This window comes from Gossypium hirsutum, chromosome D05, assembly GCF_007990345.1.
Source record: "Gossypium hirsutum isolate 1008001.06 chromosome D05, Gossypium_hirsutum_v2.1, whole genome shotgun sequence".
NCBI lineage: Eukaryota > Viridiplantae > Streptophyta > Magnoliopsida > Malvales > Malvaceae > Gossypium > Gossypium hirsutum.
This window is the reverse complement of record NC_053441.1, coordinates 51861111-51880590: the sequence shown is the minus strand read 5'-3', so window position 1 is coordinate 51880590 and position 19480 is coordinate 51861111. Positions and strand designations below refer to the sequence as shown.

At 32.0% G+C, this 19480-nt stretch overlaps 1 protein-coding gene and 1 long non-coding RNA gene across 2 annotated transcripts; one reads left to right on the top strand and one right to left on the bottom strand.

Annotated features, from left to right (window-relative positions):
- Positions 1-1005: 1005 nt before the first annotated feature.
- LOC107903707 (stearoyl-[acyl-carrier-protein] 9-desaturase, chloroplastic-like) lies at positions 1006-3340 on the bottom strand. Its single transcript, XM_041092631.1, has 3 exons — positions 2995-3340; positions 2128-2632; positions 1006-1865 (listed from the first exon to the last, which is right to left on the bottom strand). The coding sequence occupies exons 1-3, from the start codon at positions 3117-3119 to the stop codon at positions 1305-1307; spliced, it is 1191 nt and encodes a 396-aa protein (XP_040948565.1). The 5' UTR covers positions 3120-3340; the 3' UTR covers positions 1006-1304.
- Positions 3341-17172: 13832 nt separating this feature from the next.
- Positions 17173-19126, top strand: LOC121217066 (uncharacterized). The gene is made up of 4 exons (XR_005913290.1): positions 17173-17539; positions 17631-17707; positions 17803-18139; positions 18249-19126. It is a non-coding gene; the product is annotated as an uncharacterized lncRNA (long non-coding RNA).
- Positions 19127-19480: the final 354 nt, after the last annotated feature.

Below are 19480 nucleotides of genomic sequence, written 5' to 3'. Positions count from 1 at the left end.
GGATTGATTGGTTTTCCATACGAAGTTAAAATAATTGTTGGATTCATTTTAGATAGAAATTAAAGAAGACTTTTGTCGTGGTACAATTAACATGGTGGACGGCACAACACAGAACAAAGCACTTTACTATCTTATACGAGAAGAGAACTATCGTAGCTAGTGGACTATAACAATTAACACTAAATTTGTTTTACTAACAAAATATGAAAATTCAAATATAATAATATTAATTACTAACTTTCATCAAATCAACTCTAAAACTTGAATTAAACATTAAAATTTTAATGTTATTACCATTGGGTGCCAAAATGTATAACTTTTGCCAAATATAAATATCACTTTAGACGAAAGAAATATTGGTACCATAGTAGGACAAAGTGTCGAATTCGAGCACCAAATGATATATTAAGCCATTATTTTAACTATATTTTTATAATATCATTTAAATTAGTTATTTGACTATTTTACCCTAAACATTTGGACCGAAATTCGAATCTTAGAGCCATCATTGCCTGTTTCATCATTGTCAAAAAGATTTAACTTAGTTAAATACAAAGGTATTCATAGGTAGGGCCTAGACTTGCTTCCAAATAAATTTTCAAACTCAAATTAAGCCCAACCATACCAATTCACTAGTAAAAGAATAATAAAAATTTTAATTAAATTCATTATAAAAATATAATTAAGCAAAAAATCGAGCCGGTTAAAAATTCCAAATCCAAGGCCAAACCAAGCGGTCCACCCGACCCATGAAGAGTTCTACTTGAATATCACTCCAATCCAAACAAGATTTTTTTTATTTATTGTAAAACTCAGAAACAAATAGATACCTATGATTATACATAAATAAAATAAAATAAATGCAAAGCGTAACTATTTAAAATTTGCCATTCACTAAGCCTGATTTAAAGAGCAAACCTGAACAGATTAATATCATGAAGACAGATATGGTTATAAAAAAAGTTAAATAAATAATGGCGTAAACCAAATTTTGCCATTCAAAACTAAGCCTAATTTAAGATGCAATTTATTATTGCAAACAAACTGCTGCTGCAGTATTATGTTTTCTTTATCATCAATGATACCAACAATGTTTGCTTCTACAAGAACACCTACACGACACAGCACATGCTATTCGCACATGATATGACAGACAGACGCTACATCTAATACAACAAAACATCTAAAACCACTAAAGCCAGGCACTATTCCTCTTACACACACCAGCACCATTTCATCAGAATACAAAGACAAGTTAAATTCAGCTTCTTCAAGTTTGTTTCCTCGAGTGCATTTCAAGACCTTTAGAGCTTCACTTCTCTATCAAAGATCCAACTGAATGGAATACAGGGTGCTTCCTTGGCCTTTTCTTGTGCTCTCTCCTCCAGCCTTCTAATTCTCGAAGAAAGTGCACACACATAGTCCTGAGCTTTACGCCCCTCGGCTGAAAGGCCAGTTAGCTCCTTTACCTTCCATCGATCCACCAGGTGCTCTACTATATCAACATAGTCCTTGGCAGTGTAAACCCCGATTCTTTGGGCGACAGCCGAGTAGTGGTCAAATAGGTTGTAATTTCGGCCATCATAGATGAACTCAGCTGGCATGGTGATTTTCTTCCTCATCATGTCAGCAAATGCCCGAACTGTTTCATCGGGATCAATCTCAAACAGCTTTTCAACGATTTTGGTATAGGCTGTCTCGTGGCGCTTCTCATCTGAGGCAATGCTACCGCAAATTTGAGCCAAGTTAATATCCCCATACTCCTTGGCGAGCCTGCCTGTATTCCCATGGGAGATAAAAGTCGCCCTTTCTTGGAACGAAGTGTATATAAATCCTCGATAAGGACTATTCTCTGTATGAGGATCCTATCGATATACAGAAAAAAGAGTTTAGTTTAACAATGACAGATTGGAACATGTATAAAAAGAAAATATGACATCTTTTCCTGCATGCTTGTCTGTTTTCCTTTCTTTGTGAGTGAAAAGAGTAATGAAATGTCGATCACTCAATCAATCTCCTAAACTGTATGGCAAGTATGTTATTCTTACCATTCCCGATCCAATCAAGTACTAAATGTCAATCACTCAATCAATCTCCTAAACTGTATGGCAAGTATGTTAGTCTTACCATTCCCGATCCAATCAAGTACTGGATTGTCTTCTCAATTTGCCTCATGTCCACTCTCCCAGACAAATACAGATACTTATTAAGCAGATCACCATGCCTGTTTTCTTCAGCAGTCCAAGCCCTGGTCCAAATGGCCCAAGGGGTAAGGCTAGCACCTGTCTCATCACGAGTTCCATCCAAGGTATTAAGCATTGTTTGATAAGTTGAAAGGGCTTCCTCAGTGATCATATCACCAACCAAAACTACAAAGTAATCATCTGGGATCTCCTTTGCCCTTTCCCTAAGCTCTTTCACCTGCTCATGAAATCCATCAGAATTAGGATCTGGAAGAAAGTCGGCAGGTTGCCAACATTTCTCAACTGGTTTGAGGTGACTCAGAATGTTGTCCTCAGCCCAGCTCTCCAAAGATTTAAAGATCTCAATCTTGTAAGGCGGCATGGAGTGGGTGATCTGAGCAGGCACCTCCCTTGGAGGCGTGAAAGGCTTTTTCAGATTCCCAACCTCTCTGTGTTCAGTAAAAAACCAATTTGGGGATTATTTTCATTCTCATACTTAAACACCATACATGTCACCAAGGATTCAAAGACAACAATATCATAATTTGTAAAACCTCTAACCTCATCATAACAATGATTAGAGGCCATTACATATCAAGAACGCTAATATCGTAAGACATCATAAAAGAAAGTCTTGAAAGCCATGTTAGTGAGACAAAATAACTAAAACCCAGATAAAAAATCAGCTTTAATTAAAGGGAAAAGAAAAAGAAATGAAAAAAGTCAAGATCCATGAGTTAACGACAAAACAATCAAGTTATTACAATAATGAATAAAACGCCAGCCAAAAAAGGAAAGAAAGAATACTAACGTGGAGCAAGAAGGAATGGTGGAGATCATGGAAAACTTGGGAGATCTGAGGGTGGTCTTTGGTGGAAGAGCAAAACAAGGGAGTTTCTGAGATTTCGAGGCTATGAGATTGAAATTCAAAGCCATTGTTTTCCCTTTTTGGTTATTGGGCTTTGATTTTTGTTCTGGAAAACCTTACCTGATTCCCTCACTCACAGTCACAGTGGGTGATCTGATTTGATTTCCTTTTGGAATCAATGTCCTTTTAATATTCTAGGACGCCAAAATATTGCTTAAAATTTTGCAGAATCTGCATGTGTTCCGTCCAGCCCGCCCCTACACGTGACTTTGATCTGGGATCCAAATATTTGATAAATTTTATAAGTATTTTAAGGGTATTTGATAATAGAAAATTAACATTTTATCAAATAAATTAATCATTAGGTGGCCAAAAGAAAATTTATAAGAATAGTCTCGATAAAAATAAAATAATAGTTATTTAAATATAATATTTTTAAAATAAATTAAATTCAGAATATCTCACTTTCATAGTATTGCTGTATAAACTTGTGAATATACTATTTGCTCCACCCAATTATTATTTTATTATTTAAAAACATTTTGTATCACTTTGCTACTTAGAAGTTTTCAACCTATTATAAGTTTACCTCAACTCTTAACAGTGTTATAAAAGAAGTTGCATACGCAGCTCACTCATATTTTATTTTCCTAATATAAATTTAAAAAGGTAAAAAATTAAGAAAATAAAAATAGAAAAGAAATATAGAATTATATAAAATTTCCATAAATTAAAAATATTCATTTTTATTTTTTAAAAAATACATAAAACACAAAAAAAAAAGATAAAATACAAAAAATTGTCAAAAAATTCAGAATAATCTAAAAAAACTAACAAATAAAAAATATATGCAAAGTTATATAAAATTTCCAGAAATTTAAAAACATTTAAAAAACATAAAATTCAAAAAAGAGCGAAAATTAAAAAAAAAATCAATTTCTTTTCCTGATTTTGGTTGTTCATATTTTAAAGCTTTTCATTTTTTTTTTCTGATTTTATAAAAAAAAAAACTGAGGTTTTCTGAATTTTTTTTGACAATTTTTGTATTTTCTCACTTTTTAAATTTATGTGTTTTTAGAAAGTAAATTATATTTTTTAATTTTTATAAATTTTATATAAATTTTCATATATCTTTTCTGATTTATTAAATTTTTGGAGATAATTCTGAATTTGTTTTACAATTTATTTATTTTCTCTCTTTTTTTTGTTTTATGTATTTTCAAAAAATAAAATTAAATATTTTTTTAATTTCTAAGAATTTTAAATAATTCTATATTATTTATTTTTAAAAAATTGAGAATTTTTCTTAACTATTTTCTAGTTTTATTTCTCTCATTTTTCCTTTTTTAATTTATTTCAAGAAAATAAAAATTGAGAGCACACCTGTAAAAGCCCGGGTTTTAGTGGTGTCAGAAAATAGTAGTTTTGTAACCTTATCTCTGATGATTGAGTCCGTAAATATTATTAATTTATATTTACGAGTTTATTTTGAATTGTATTAAATTTTGGTTTATAAATTTTTATTTAATTGATAATTAATTAAGGTACAAATGTATTGACCCTATAGTCTATAGTGTCGAAAAATGAGGTATTGGGACCTCGTTCCCGTAAATTGAAACCGTAAATCTTGTTATTAAATATTTACAGAGTTTTTATATAAGTGAATTAAATTTTTGAGTAGGTAATTTTACCGAATAAGTGACTAACCCAGATACAAGGACCAAATCGTAAATATTACAAAAGTTAACTTCTTGAGATTTTAATTGTTTAGGGACTTATAAGAGTTTTTACACCCAGGTCTTTGGGAAAATTAAAATGTTGAAGCGTATTCCTACCTGAGCCTTTAATTGATTCTATTTTATGCTTATGTATCTAATTTGATTCGGGTGAGCATCACAATTATCTTAACCGGTCATTGCATAATTTTTTTTTTACTATTAAATCTAGGATTTTATTCATTTAAAAGGCTGAGCCCAAAATATCACTTACAGATCCTATTAAAAACAAACAACTCTTTAAAAAAATCAAAAAAAAAAACTCCTAAATCAACCTACACCTAAAAAGCCCACTTAAAAAAATAAACAACCAAAGATTTTCCTAAAACAAAACCCTAGCTCGGCCTCCTCTCCTTTCGTTTTCTACCCAGCTTTCCATGACCAGCCATTTCCCCTTTTTCAAGCATTTCCAAGAAAAAAAATTAAGCACTGCCTGTAACACCTTATACCTAGCCTAATTGTTAAGCCCGAATATCAGGATGCCACACCACCGTTTCATGTCATATACAATAAGTAAAAGCTCATTCAAACAAAACATCTTCCATTTAAACATTTTTATAGGTTTTAAGTCAATCTTACCCCTTAGTTATCATTGTTACATCTATTCATACATCAAATAGTCTTATAATAATAGTTAATCATGTATTAGGACCATTAAGCAAAAATCCTAAAACTATCACGTAGGTATCGATACTTAAAAAGTGGTATCAATATTTCTCTCAATGGTACTGATACCGCTTGAAAAATCAATGCCAAACTTGCATTATGTTTCTCGCACAAAAAGCCAAAGTCTTAGAAATTATCAGTACTTTTCGAAAAGTATCGATTATTTTAGTACCGATACTCATGATAAGGTATCGATACCAAATTACGCTACTGGCTTCCTACACTTTCAAAAATCATGGAGGTGTTGATATTAAAACCCGAATATCGATACATTTGCTCCAGACAATAAAAATACAACAATTTCAAATAATTAACTCATACCAAATTATGTCTAATCATCATGCATCATTCACTTCATCAAATGTGCACCAAAATGTCCGAAATAACAGTCCAAAACTTCATAATAATGACTGAGCAAGAAACCAATAACTCAAATTTAAAGTCTATAAGTCCTATGTAACACCTCAAACTCGGCCAAGACGTTATGGCGGGATCTAGCGATGTCACATGATAGGGTGTTTGAAAACCGTGTCGTCGCATTAAAACCATTTCCATTGAATTCATTATCTTAATATCTTATTAGTTCCAAAATTGTGTTGCTCATTTAATCGATAGTTTCAAAATGTTATTCATTTGCGGAAGCTTTTAAAATAGATTAAACAATTGTGAGTTTAGGAAAAACATTTGTTTCTTTTGAAAACTGAGGTTTCCTACTACTAGCAGTTGTAATCCATAAGGTAAAGATAATTAAAACCCAAAACCAAAGTCTAAAAGTCCAATTACAACCCAAAAACTTAGCCAGTAAAAATAAAATAGAAATAAAATCAATTATCATAAATATGGGTTAAAAACCATGAAAGTCCAAAATCATGGTCACCGCTGAGTCCTCCGCTGCACCGATCCGCCTAGATCTGAGGATTATCTGTGCACATTTAAAAAAAAGTGGTGAGTTTACGAAAACTCAGTGTGTAATCCCACAGAAAACAAACAATAGCAAATCACAATGTGTAGTTAAAGCAGTCTTGGGCCTAAGCCCTTTTTCAGTATCAGTAACAATTTGGGCCTTAGCCCATCTCAGTACAGTATCAAATATGTAGTAGGGCCTTAGCCCATCACAGTATCAGTAGCAGTCATGCAGTATTCAGTAACAAAGTCCTACCCAACCAGCCTCTACACACCATCTCTGTCCAACCCTACACTCCATGTAGGGATCAAATCAACCTACCTATCCCTACATCCAGGTAGTACCGAATGCGGCACAAAACAGTAATTTGCAACTAAGCTGCCAGTATGTTAGGCTTAAGAGCCTCTCAATACACTTCCTCCAAATATAATTAACCCAACCCTATGCAATGCAACATACAAGTCATAACATACTATCTCAGGACATCAATACATATAACCAGTTCATTATACAAGCATACTATCATCATGCTCAACACATATATAAATCAAACAACCAGTTCATACAATTAAGGGTCTAAGTGATGCTTATCGACCCTACAATAGGTTCACAATCGACTTGGGCGACCCGTGCAACCTTGGCAATCAATTCAGTGAAAATGGGCTCACACGCCCATGTGGTTTGCTCGTGTGGGCCCACACACCCGTGTGGCCCACTCGACCCAAATTAGCTTTGGTCGCGTGGTCCATTTTAATGTAACTCGTGCTAGCTAAATATTCATATATGTTTTCACTATTTACTTATATGTTCCTTCAAAGTTGTCTACTTGAGTCACTGTTACTAAATTATTTATATCTTGAGCTAAAGAATTCCAAATTAAGATCGCTAAATGTATTTGAAACTAGACTAAAATACCTTTCTACCATAAAATTTTCATAATTTTTGGTTCAACCAATAAGTACAGTAAAATCTTCAATCTTACCCCTGTTCTACTATTTAATAGTTTTGACCTTTCTTTGCTAAAAATTAATTATCTCTTAGTACAAAATTGGGATGATGTTACCATTTATTTATATTAAAAATATACTCATTAATAATTTAAACATGAAAATTTTAACTCCTAATTATTTTTATCTAATTTTTGATGATTTTCCAAAGTCAGAACAGGGGAACCCAAATTCATTCTAACCTTGTCTCAAAAAACTTATTATATCTCACGATTTACAATTCAATTACTTACAGCGTTTCTTCTATGAGAAAATAGACTCAATAAGCTTTAATTCTATATTTTGTTCATCCTATAATTTGATTTCCACAATTTATGCTGATTTTTAAAAGTTAGCCTACTGTTGTTGTCCAAACAGCAAGCAATTTTGGCTTTTTGCCGAATCCCATTTTCTGCGTTTCGGGTACACACCTGGTTTTGTTTGATGCTAAAACAGTCCCCGAGCACTCCAAAGCCTACAATTGAACAAATAACATGAATTTAATCTCACATAACGTGATTCCAAATCGAACTCGTATCGAGGTTTTAACCCATAAGTGACTAAACCTTACCTTCAACCAATAAATTCCCACACAAACTGAGACTACGATTGGAGATTACGAGCCCTTGAATCCTCCCCTAATGTGTATAAACAAAACACTTTAGAAGAAAGTTAAAAAACAGAGACAAATCACTTATCTAAAACTTACCGAACAATCGCAGACAAACATGAAGCGACATGAGGCAAAGTGAGAAAAGAAAAATCAAGAAGATGAAGGGTGAAAGAGAGCGGAAATTCGGAAGCAATGAAGAGAAAAATGGCAAGAGGGTAGAGGGATTTTGGGGAAAGTAAAAAAAAAGAAAAAAATTAACAAAATATTTGATAACCACCCCTTATTTCTCTCCATCAAACTCCCCACTAAATCCACTACTCAGATTTTTAGTCCATCCCAAACTCTCCTAGACGCACGAGCAAAATTAATGCCCACGCCAATATTTGAACACAGGACCTCCTTCACACTAACACTCCACTTATCCACCAGACCAGTAGGCCCATTCTGTTAATTATTTTTCAACTTTTACTTAAAAACCTACTAACCAAATATAGGGCTTATTCATAAAAATACCAAAATTTGCCCAAGTCCTAGCTTGGACTTGGGACCTCCCAAACACACCCAGAACACATAACCACTAAAGCAAACATATATTTTGTGTCACACATTCACAATACCCAAAATTAAAATTTTGGGGTGTTACATCCTAAGAAATAATAATCATGTAAACAACTTAAAAGTTATAGCAAAACCAACATGTAGTTTACCACATTGCCTTATTCCCAAATAAAAAATAAATAGATAATAAACATCTACGAAGTAACACAAAGACTTACTTGGATCACTCCTTGAGAACCACATTGCTCACATCGGCACACAACTAATATGTAATGGTTTAAGAATGGAGTGGGTGAGCTTAACAAACACAATAAATGCCTAGAACAACTACCATGCAAGCAGTTCATCAAGCATTGGTGAAGCATATAAGTAGCTAATTATAACAACCTTAACTTAGTTGACACATTTTACATATTTTGCATATTCAGTAGCCTATTTACAAAGTAAATATATTCACATTCATGCATACATCACAATACATACAAACATATTTATAATTTACAATTTAAGATAATTTGGCACTTGAGCTATGAAACGCAAAAGTGGGCACTACCACCACTCATTGGATACACAGATTTCCAACACACCTCATAGACTCATAAAATCAAACATGTCCCATAAGCGAAGCATATAGCTCACACTCTTCTTATTTCCCCTCATATGTCCCATTGAATGGAGCTTAGGTCACATTCCTTTATCCCTCCAAATGTCTCAGGGCCTCAATGCCCAAAATCACATATACATATAAATGAGTACTCACAATCCTATGGCATGTCAATTATATCCAATGGTGTAGCATCCTTAACCATATCCGTCGTCAGATTAGGGTTATGAGGCATTACCTAACTAGACACAGTTCAACACATTAATCTAGGTTAAGTAATCCACATGGAATAATAGGCATACATATATATTATACATAAGCAAGCATCTCCATATAACCACATACAATTGAAATAATTTCTAATTTGTGCACATTTCACCATAGCCACATTAAATATTTATGGACACAAAGATCATTTCATAGTATACCAAATTCGTATGCTCTATAACTAATCCAAAGTACATAAGTACAACCGATCCATTAACCATATATTCGGTCCTCAAATTTAATCTCCAATGATCAACCAAAAACATTCATAAAACATTTTCATTATTTTCCATTTCTAATCGTACTCAAATAACCAATGCATCATCAAAAATATACTCTCTCTCTTTTTTACTTATAAGAACTTAAATCCCAAGTCAAAAATGCATCCAACCTTTATCTCATTGAACAACTGAATCATGTTATCATCTACCACACAAGATATACCACATAACATACTTCCAACATGAGCTACTTATAAGGCCGATTATATATCATACTTCTTATTAATCATTACCGAATCATATAACCAAACACCAAAAACATATATACCTTAAGATGTAGTTTCAATATAAGCATAAATCATGACCGAATACACACAACCATTAACATTGTAATCGAGCCATTTGCACATGGCTATATATATATTTACCATTTTAAAACTAACCATACCAAAACTAGCTTATACATGCCACATAACCAAATATCAAAGCATTTACTTACCGAAGCTAAAACTGGATAGTGTGATAAGGTCTCTTACGACTTCCAACCTGAGTAAGTCTCTGAAACTCTATAAACATAGGAAAAGCACACAGAGTAAGCTTTTAAGGCTTAGTAAGTCATAAGCAAATAAATCATCTCAATGATATTTATAATTCAGTTTAACTAGGCCGAATTTAGCAAATCTCAACCACATATACATTCATCATATTCGTAAATTCTTATGACCACATTAAGTAACTTCACTTATCTTATTTATCAATGAACATATAAACCATGCTTTCAAATTTGAATAGCAACCGTTAGCTTATTCATATAAATTAAATTTGCACATATTAATTACATAACCAACCAGAACAAGTCATGCTTTACTAGCCATTTCACTTATATGCTAACCATGCATCATAACACTACCATCTTGATATCAATTATGTAATCCAACTTTCAAACCAAATTAACATACCTCAACACCATGTTTCATGTTTCATAATTCCCATGTTTCTAATATATGACCATGATTTCATATAACGAGCATATGTACACAACGTTCATTTGTATACATTCATTTCATTCATTGTCATATATTTCACATATCGTCATTTTAAACAGACTCACCTTTCAATTTTGAATAACATATGCACTTCGTACGTACTTGAATCTAATATACTTCCACATATTCATTCATTTCTCGATATTTCCAGTTGAACCATTCAGAATTAATAAGGATACTCGGTTAGCTCGAAAAGCTCGTACAATGCCAACGTCTCAGATGTGGTCTTACATGTGATCAACTATCGATGCCACTGTCCTAGATAGGGTCTTACACAAAATCATATACGATGCCAATGCCCTAGACATGGTCTTACACGTAAATCTCAAATCGATGCCAACATCCCAGACATGGTCCTATACGAAATCATGTACTGCCATGGTCCAACCATGGTCTTTTCAGCCGATTCATCTTTCGTTACAAAATGATTGTGTTTGATCCTGCGTTTCTACTTATTTCGAACATTTAATTTATGTTCCACAATTAAATCAATTATATGAAAACATTCATACTATCTTTCATCAATTCCATAAATATACATTAAAGTTCGATTATACGAACTTACCTCAAATCGCAGATGATTATTCCATGACCTTCTATTTTCCCCAATTTATAATCGATCTATTTGTTTCATGATCAAAAATAATAAATCAATTTGTTAACTAACTCAAATATCAAATCAAGTCCAAACTCAAACCATTCTATCATTTAATTACAATTAGTAAAAACATCTTTATTCCTCACAAATGGTCAACACAAACATAGTCATTATCCAATTCATTCCAATTTGGACAACATAAATACAGTAGGAATTTATAATAGTTCATGAAACCTAAAAGAAAGTCTCAAAGACTTACATATTTAGATAGCATTAAGATACTCTTTAATAAACAACATTAATACACAAAATCAAAATATGGCAGTATAATTAGGTATTTATTATCAATTCAGACAGCAGTCAAATTCTGTATTCCAGCAACCCAATTGACCCACTGAAACAAACTTTAATAATAATTAACAATTAACTTATTAAAGCAGCACTTATTAATCACTAATTACACTCTTTGACAATTTTAAGCAACATTAATTAGAATTATTATCACCTTTTTCTCTTGTTGTAATAAATAGTCCATAAACCGCCCAACAATATAAACATACGGCTATTTATCACTACTTAAGGTCAGTTCTTCATTGCTTTTGAAAAGTGCTTTTGAAAAGTGCTGTGGAAAAGTGCTTTTAAGAAGTGCTTTTAAAAATATTGGTTTAAAATTTGAGTGTTTAGCATTGCTGTCAAAAACTGCTTTTGAGAAATAAAATGTCAATTTTAGACATATTATTATCAAGTAACAAATATACATTTAAATAATATTTAAATTAGTTAATATTATTATATTTTAGTAAGAATATAAAAAAACTATTATAACTTGTTAATATTTTAATATATGAAATATAAATTTTAAATATTTTTAAGCAATAAATATTAATTATTTATAAAATTTAATTAGAATATTAAACTATATTTTAAATATTTAAATATAACCATTAAATATTTGTAATTAGTATTTTAAAAAATATTTTTTATTTTTAATTAATAATTTTAACACAATTGTAATTAAGCACCAAGAAAAAAAAATAAAAATACCATGCTATTGGAGGGGTGAAAAAGTAATTAAGCACCAAAAGTGCTTTTGGGAGAGGAAAAGCTAAAATTTTTAGCTTCTCCTTCTCAGCTCCTTTTCAGAAGTGCTTTTCAAAAGCACTTCTGAAAAACTAAAAATTTCAGCCAAAAGCAGCTTGTTCTTCACAACTTTTCTTTCAAAAGTGCTTTTAGAGTTAGAAGTGTTTTTTTAAGAAATGAATAACTGGCCCTAAATCAACTCATTAATTAACACTTAAGACATAAATTCTGTAGCATTTACTCTTCTTTTATTCTCATTTAATAACTTTAATAATGGTTGCATTAACCCCTTTAACATTCAGATTTTTACACATAAGCTGCAACCAATAAATATCATTAATTTAACACTTCAAAAGGCATTCAGTCATACATATGTGTAACGCTGGGGTTTGTGCAAGTGTACACAGTCGTTATCAAGTAATAAGTAAGTATCGAGTTATCGTCTCAACAGGGATTGTATTTGTGCTAAGTCTCTTAATTTGTAAAATTATATTAACAATTCGGTAAATAAAAACACGATATAGTTGAGAAGTGGTGATTAAAATATATTAAACTAAATGCAATAATCCCTAATGCAAATTATCCTTAGTATGCAAACTATATGAATGAAATGGATTTTAGTAAAATTAAACACATTTGCAACAATTATAACATAAATAAACTAGGACAATTACTTTAATTAAACTCAATTTATTATTAACATGCTTAATAACATTCGGAAAAACATTCCATGACAACTCAATCTTTCATGAGTTTAGAAACCACGTTAGGGCCTTTCGAAATCCTTTACTTAGTAAATACACATTTTACTGATCCTTATTTACTAAGGGTTTCTTAGCATTCGTGTGAGGTAACAGGGACGTGTTAGGTTTGAAACAATTTAATCACACAAATTTAAATGCAGATAACAGAATTTGGTTAAAGTTGTTATGCAACCTACAATTCAATCGGGTTAGGATCTAAATTGAGCATGCACATTTCAATTATGCGTCCATTAGTCGTCGTCTGGTTAGGATCGCTCAGCTAATTCAGGTGCATTTCAATCACGTATGCATGAAATACAGACTTGATTTTAATTGAAAGCATGATCGATTGAGGCACAAACATTATAAGCATAAATCAAATAAAAATTATTTAATCAAAATAATCATTCTAGCTTAAATAAAATTAAGCTATCATTGTTGTAAACAAGAATAAAGAACACATAGCAAACATCTTTAAATTAAATTTAAAGAAAAGAAAGATTAAACCCAATTCAGAGTGGCTGTTACCCAAGACTCTGACTAACGAGGCTCCTTCGCTTCTTTGCATTGCTCCTTTGCTGATGGCTCTCCAAGGTGGCCGACCAAGGGTTCTTTAAGAGGCTTAATTGCTAAAATTCTTATGCAAGGATAATGAAGGGGAAAGATAGCTAAAAGAGTTGAGAGAATGATGAATGAGTGAGAGATGATGGGATGAGGAATGATTGAAAAAATGAGAAATGAACTCTTATTTATAGGTGAGGCAAGGGAGCTAGTTTGCTAAAAATAGGAGTGTCCATCCTTTGAAACTTCCTCCAAGAGTGGCAAGCCATGAATTGAGGAAAGGTGGCTGTTTTTTCCTTGATTTTTGGTCAATTTGAGTGCCACAACAACTCAGGACTAAGACTCGGTCATCAGCAAATCTTTGGGAAAATCTCCGATTTCTTTAACTCTTCAAGGACTTTGTATAATTAAACCAAAAAATAGTTTATGACATCCATGTGCAGCCGAAAATTGGGTTGACTTGGTCCCCAATTTGGTCAGGTTTGCAATTAGAAGAAAACTCTCAGACCTGTCCAAAAATAGTAGATAGTTTAGAAGACCAAATAATATAATTTAACCACTTTAATTAATCAGTTTACTTAATTAATTAAAACTTAATTTATTAATGAAATATTAAAAGTGAATTATTAAATATAACTTTATATTTTATTATTTAATTTAATCATGCATGGCCTACTTTATAGCTTAAAAATATAATATGCTCAAATTAATATAAAATAAGCTATTTTATGCATGAAAACTATATAATAAAGTATAAAATCACATTTTAATAATTTCTATGTCCTAATTTCATATTTTCGCATATTTCATTAGTTTATTAAACAATTACTTGGTTTTAACAGCAAATTTAAGTAAAAAGGTGATGAATTTGATGAATTATATAGGAAAAATCCTATATATTTTTCAGTTTACAATATGCAGCATTAATCTGATCTTTTATTATCTTCCCAGCTACATTAATGACAGTATCAAACACTCATTTTCTCAAGTTCCAGACATAATAAATACATCATTATATATTCATTGGCAACTTCAACCATTATTAACATAATTTAAAGTCACTCAGACCACATTTATTGACGTCTAAACAACAATTTATTGCTGCATTAATACACCAAACAGCAGTCCATAAAATAGCATGCATACACCCTTTTCTAAGCATCCTTATCACCGCAATATTCAATAGCATCAACCATGATCGAACAGTAATAACAGAGCAGCAATTAACAATACTAATAGGGGTACAATTCGAACAGCAATCTAACAGTTTTCCCCAATTCGCAAACACAAAAGAATAAAAGTTCAAGGAATGCTTGTTAATATTTCCCAACATCGATTCTATCAATTTAAATTTTGCTCCTTCCCTCACACATTCAGTCAAACTTAAATCAATAATTTAACCAAAATTCATCAATGAAAAGATATAGGCAAAGGAGAGTTTAGAAGAGTTACCCATCCACTTCAAAATTTTTAACTTCTAAGCAATCAATTTCATGGTTTTCCACTACATGCAGCCGGCCTCCTCTCTAGCTTCCTTACTCTCCTTCATTATTATTTTCGGTTGAAGAGAATGAAAAAGATGAACATTATTATGGCTTTGTTTTATTTATTTCTTATTAATATACCATTTACTATTTTAACCTTTGTAATTTAATTAGAAAACCATATAACATAAGCCCATATCTGTCCATCCCATGGTTTAATGGCCAAATTGCAACATAAGGATCCCATCTTTAATTAATCAAAGCAATTAAGCACTTTAACAATTAGAATGCCACTTTTACATTTTACGCGATTAAGTCTTTTTATCAAATTAGACAACCAATCGGTAAAATTAAATCATGAAATTTTCACACATATCAAATAACATCTTGTAATAACCAAAAATAATATTAAAATAATTTTACGACCTCAAATTTGTTGTTTCGAAACTACTATTCCGACTAGGGTCTAAACCAGGCTGTTACAAATGGTCTCAAGTGTCACAAGGTCAAAATATTTGTTATTAAACACACATATATTGCTTACCGATTTTTTAATCATTGTTACTGCATATTTGCATCATAAGAACAATATTATCACTAACACTTAGCTTATTTGACAAGTCCAGATATGTAATTCCACAATAATAATCATGAACACATAACACATGTAATGGCATATCATCTTAATACACATTTTCACAATTCAACAAGCACATATTTAGAGTAGGGGTTTAGGCTACAACTAAATTCCCTAACAACGCATTGAATCGTGTCCAGAAGCAATTAATCTAAACACTCACCAATTCGCTTTCGTCGAAAAGCCAAAAACTCAAACTAGCCTTTTTCTAGCTCGTAGATGGTCCTAAAAAATCTGGAACTTCAACACAACAAGAACACATTTAGAAATTAGCTAATGACTCACCACAAGCAACCAAAAACATAAGCCTAAGCTATATCCCTATGTAACTGAAACCTTTTACATAGAAAGCTTTAAATTTGAATATCTCGGTCTATAATCAATATTTTTGCCTAAAACCAATTCTGTTCATCTTATAATTCGCCTACGACTAATTCCTAACCTTTAAACTATACAAAACTACACAATTCACGGTATCGACATTTTTCGACAAGTTTTGACTATTTTCACAAAAATTTATTAAAACTTAAGAAATATTTAATGAAACTTCAAAAAAATGTTTAGGAACCTCTTAATCATGTCAAAACCTATTGATTAACACTTTGAAATCACATTTTTACTCAAAAATCTAAAATTCACCATTAACGATCCTATTTTCAGCTTTTAATCAAAACATGTGATTTAGCAGCTAAAAATTTAGTTTCAAAGGCCTAATAACATTAAAAACTAATGGATAGACGATTGGTTACCTTTGATGGAAGAAAAATGAACTTTTGTAAAAAACTTGAAAAACTCACACGTGAGGAAGATGATTTCAATGAGATTTTTGGGTGTTTTCTTGAAATATTATGGAGGCTTAATGTTGGGAAAGTGAAAGAATTCAAGAGTATGGACTTTGGGATTAAAAATCGATTGGGAGAAGCTTTTTCAAACAAGGGACGACACAAACAATGCAATGGAGAAAACTAACATGAAAACGGTTGACGGGGAAGATATTAGGTTCAATTTTAAAATTTAGTCTAACTGCAACATAAACACTCTCAATTTTGACCATGTTACAAATCAGTTCTTTTTCTAAAATTAATGGTTTCTAAAACACTTTTTCAAATTTCTAATATATCCCTAAACCGCCTAGCCTTATTTTGGGGTGTAACACCGCCTGTTATCTTTTTAATGCATCTACTCCTCAAGTTTGCAAGATTATCATCTCTCCCTTCTTCCCTATGACAGTTCCAGATCTCTAGCATCTTTTGTCGCTACCGCTAACACCATTTTAGGCAGTCGTCCTTCTATGTAGGTACTTCCGTTAAGCTTTAGAGCTTCCTTCGCTACTGCATGCGCCGTTTCGTTCCCTTTTCTTCCTATCTGTCTAAATTTGCATTTGTTGAATTTGTTGCTAAAAGTTTTGATATTTATAATGTATAGAGTCAACACTGATTTATCATTTTCCTTTCTCTGTAAGTTTTTAATGATGCTGAGGGCGTCTCCTTCCACCACAACCCTTCGGTAACCCAGATCCAAACCCATTCTTACTGCTTGTAGGCAAGCCAAAGCCTCTACTGCAAATGTCGTAGGGATTCGATTATTGACTTTCGATCTACAGTTAAGTATTTTTCCTTCTGGGTCCCTACAAACAATGCCTATTCCAAATTTAAATGTTTGTTTATCAAAGGCCCCATCAAAGTTCATTTTGATTTCGTCTGGTTTAGGTGGCCTCCACCGCTCTTCTACCACCCTTTGACCTGGTAATCTGTGATTTACCTCTTCCCATTCCCTCAAATATTTACAAATAAAGAAAATTGTATCCTCCACTGATTGGACCTTTTTCTCGTGCAGGATCTTGTTTCTCCTCAACCACATTGCCCAGATGCTGCAAAAAAAAAAATAGTCTTATTCTATATTCTTGTCGTATTGTTAAGTAACTCTCTTATCCACTGTTGATATCTCACTTCCTCATCTCTTTGTATAATTTGAAACCCTAATTCTTTCTATATGTTTTTTACTGCAGCACAATCTCTGAAAGCGTCTTCTGTCGATTTTGTCTCTACTTCCTCTTATAGTGTAGACTGCCCATAATTGGAATGTATCCATTGTACACTCGCCAGTTTGTAATATTTATTTTTCCTGGAAAGTTTGTTTGCCATAGTTTTTTTATAGAAGAGTTTATCAATGTTTGCATAATTATTTGTATCATTATCAAGGTTAGGTTCCTTTTTTGTCAACCATATTTACCCGCTTCTTACAGTATATTCTCTTGATGGTTCACCACTCTAAATTCTAGAGTCATCTTGTTTGTAAAAGGAATTCTGAAAATTGCAGTAGCCTTCTCACTTATGAATAAACTGGTAATGGTTTCTTCCTTCCATTGATTTTGGTTAGGATCAAATAGGTCTGGTACTATTTCAATTCTATGGTTCCTAGCTGATTCTTTAATTCTATATTCATCCAATCAAGGAACCCAAGCATCTTGCCAGATTGATATTTGGTCCCCCCTTCCCACCCTCCAAGCCATCCCCTCCCTCAGTAGTTTCTTCGTTGCCAATATGCTCCTCCAGGTATATGAAGGGTAATTTCTTAACTCTGCCTGAAAAAATTCACTGTTGGGAAAATATTTAGCCTTTAAATTGTGACGCCCCCTTTTGAAGTCACGATCTCAACCTATTATTTCTGAAGTTTTACAAATAAGGGTCACACGACCATGTGGAAGGAATGAGGCTGTATGGGGCTGAAACACAAAACTGTGTAGCCCAACTGTGTGCAGGAAGTCAAACCATGTAATACAGGTCACACGGCTATGTCACCAGATCGTGTAACAAACTGTGGTTGTGTGTGTACCAAACTGTAAAACTTGCAAACATTCACACGACTGTGTGAAGATAGGTGCTTGGGTTGTCATCTACGATCACGTTGAAAGGAAATTGTCCTAAATTTGAAAAAAAAATAAAGAAAAATAATTTTAATTGTATTATTTCTCAAATTATTATGCTTCTATCTCATGCTAATTAAGAATTTTTTGTAGTGAAGTAGAAGGAAAAGAAGTTCGATGCTTTATGCTCGATTGAAATTGGGGATTTTGGAAACCTAATGACTATCAAAAGCATGATGAAGTTTGAAAATAGTCTCTCTCTTTTTTCTAATATCTCTTATACATTACATATAATTAGAGAAGGCAATCACACATGATTACAAAGGTCTATTGTTTTTTTTTATTTTTCCTAATTACATGAATTATTGTTACTATTGATCAGTAAATAGAATTTCGATTGGATTCATGAAAGTATGTTTACTTGTTCCATTGGTATATAATGATGTTTTAATTATCGATTTGAGTTAAGTATTTCTTTAGGTTACATATACATTTGCATTTTCATTCGCATTAGTTTCATGTTTTAGAACAAACATGGTTCAAGTGTGGGGGAATTTGATAAGTGCGTAACTTCTAAATTATTTGTAATATTTCTTCTTTTGAATTATGCTATTCATATTCTTAATTATATTATTTATTATGTATTTAGGGAATAATTGGAGAAAAAGGAGCTTAAAGTTTTTTTTTTGGCATGGTTTTATTTTCTCCATTATATTATTTTTTCTCTATAAATAAAAATCATTAGAGGCAGTCAAGATATAGTCGCTCTTAGTTTTATTTTGATTTTTGTGTATTATTTTGTTCACGGATTGCTAAACCT

Excerpts from the sequence above, each read along its gene's own strand:
- LOC107903707 (XM_041092631.1), bottom strand. The coding sequence starts at position 3,119 with ATGGCTTTGAATTTCAATCTCATAGCCTCGAAATCTCAGAAACTCCCT. Across the intron at positions 2,633-2,994 it reads ACCATTCCTTCTTGCTCCAC|AGAGGTTGGGAATCTGAAAA; the intron begins GTTAGTATTCTT and ends TACTGAACACAG. Across the intron at positions 1,866-2,127 it reads ACTTGATTGGATCGGGAATG|GATCCTCATACAGAGAATAG; the intron begins GTAAGACTAACA and ends GTATATCGATAG.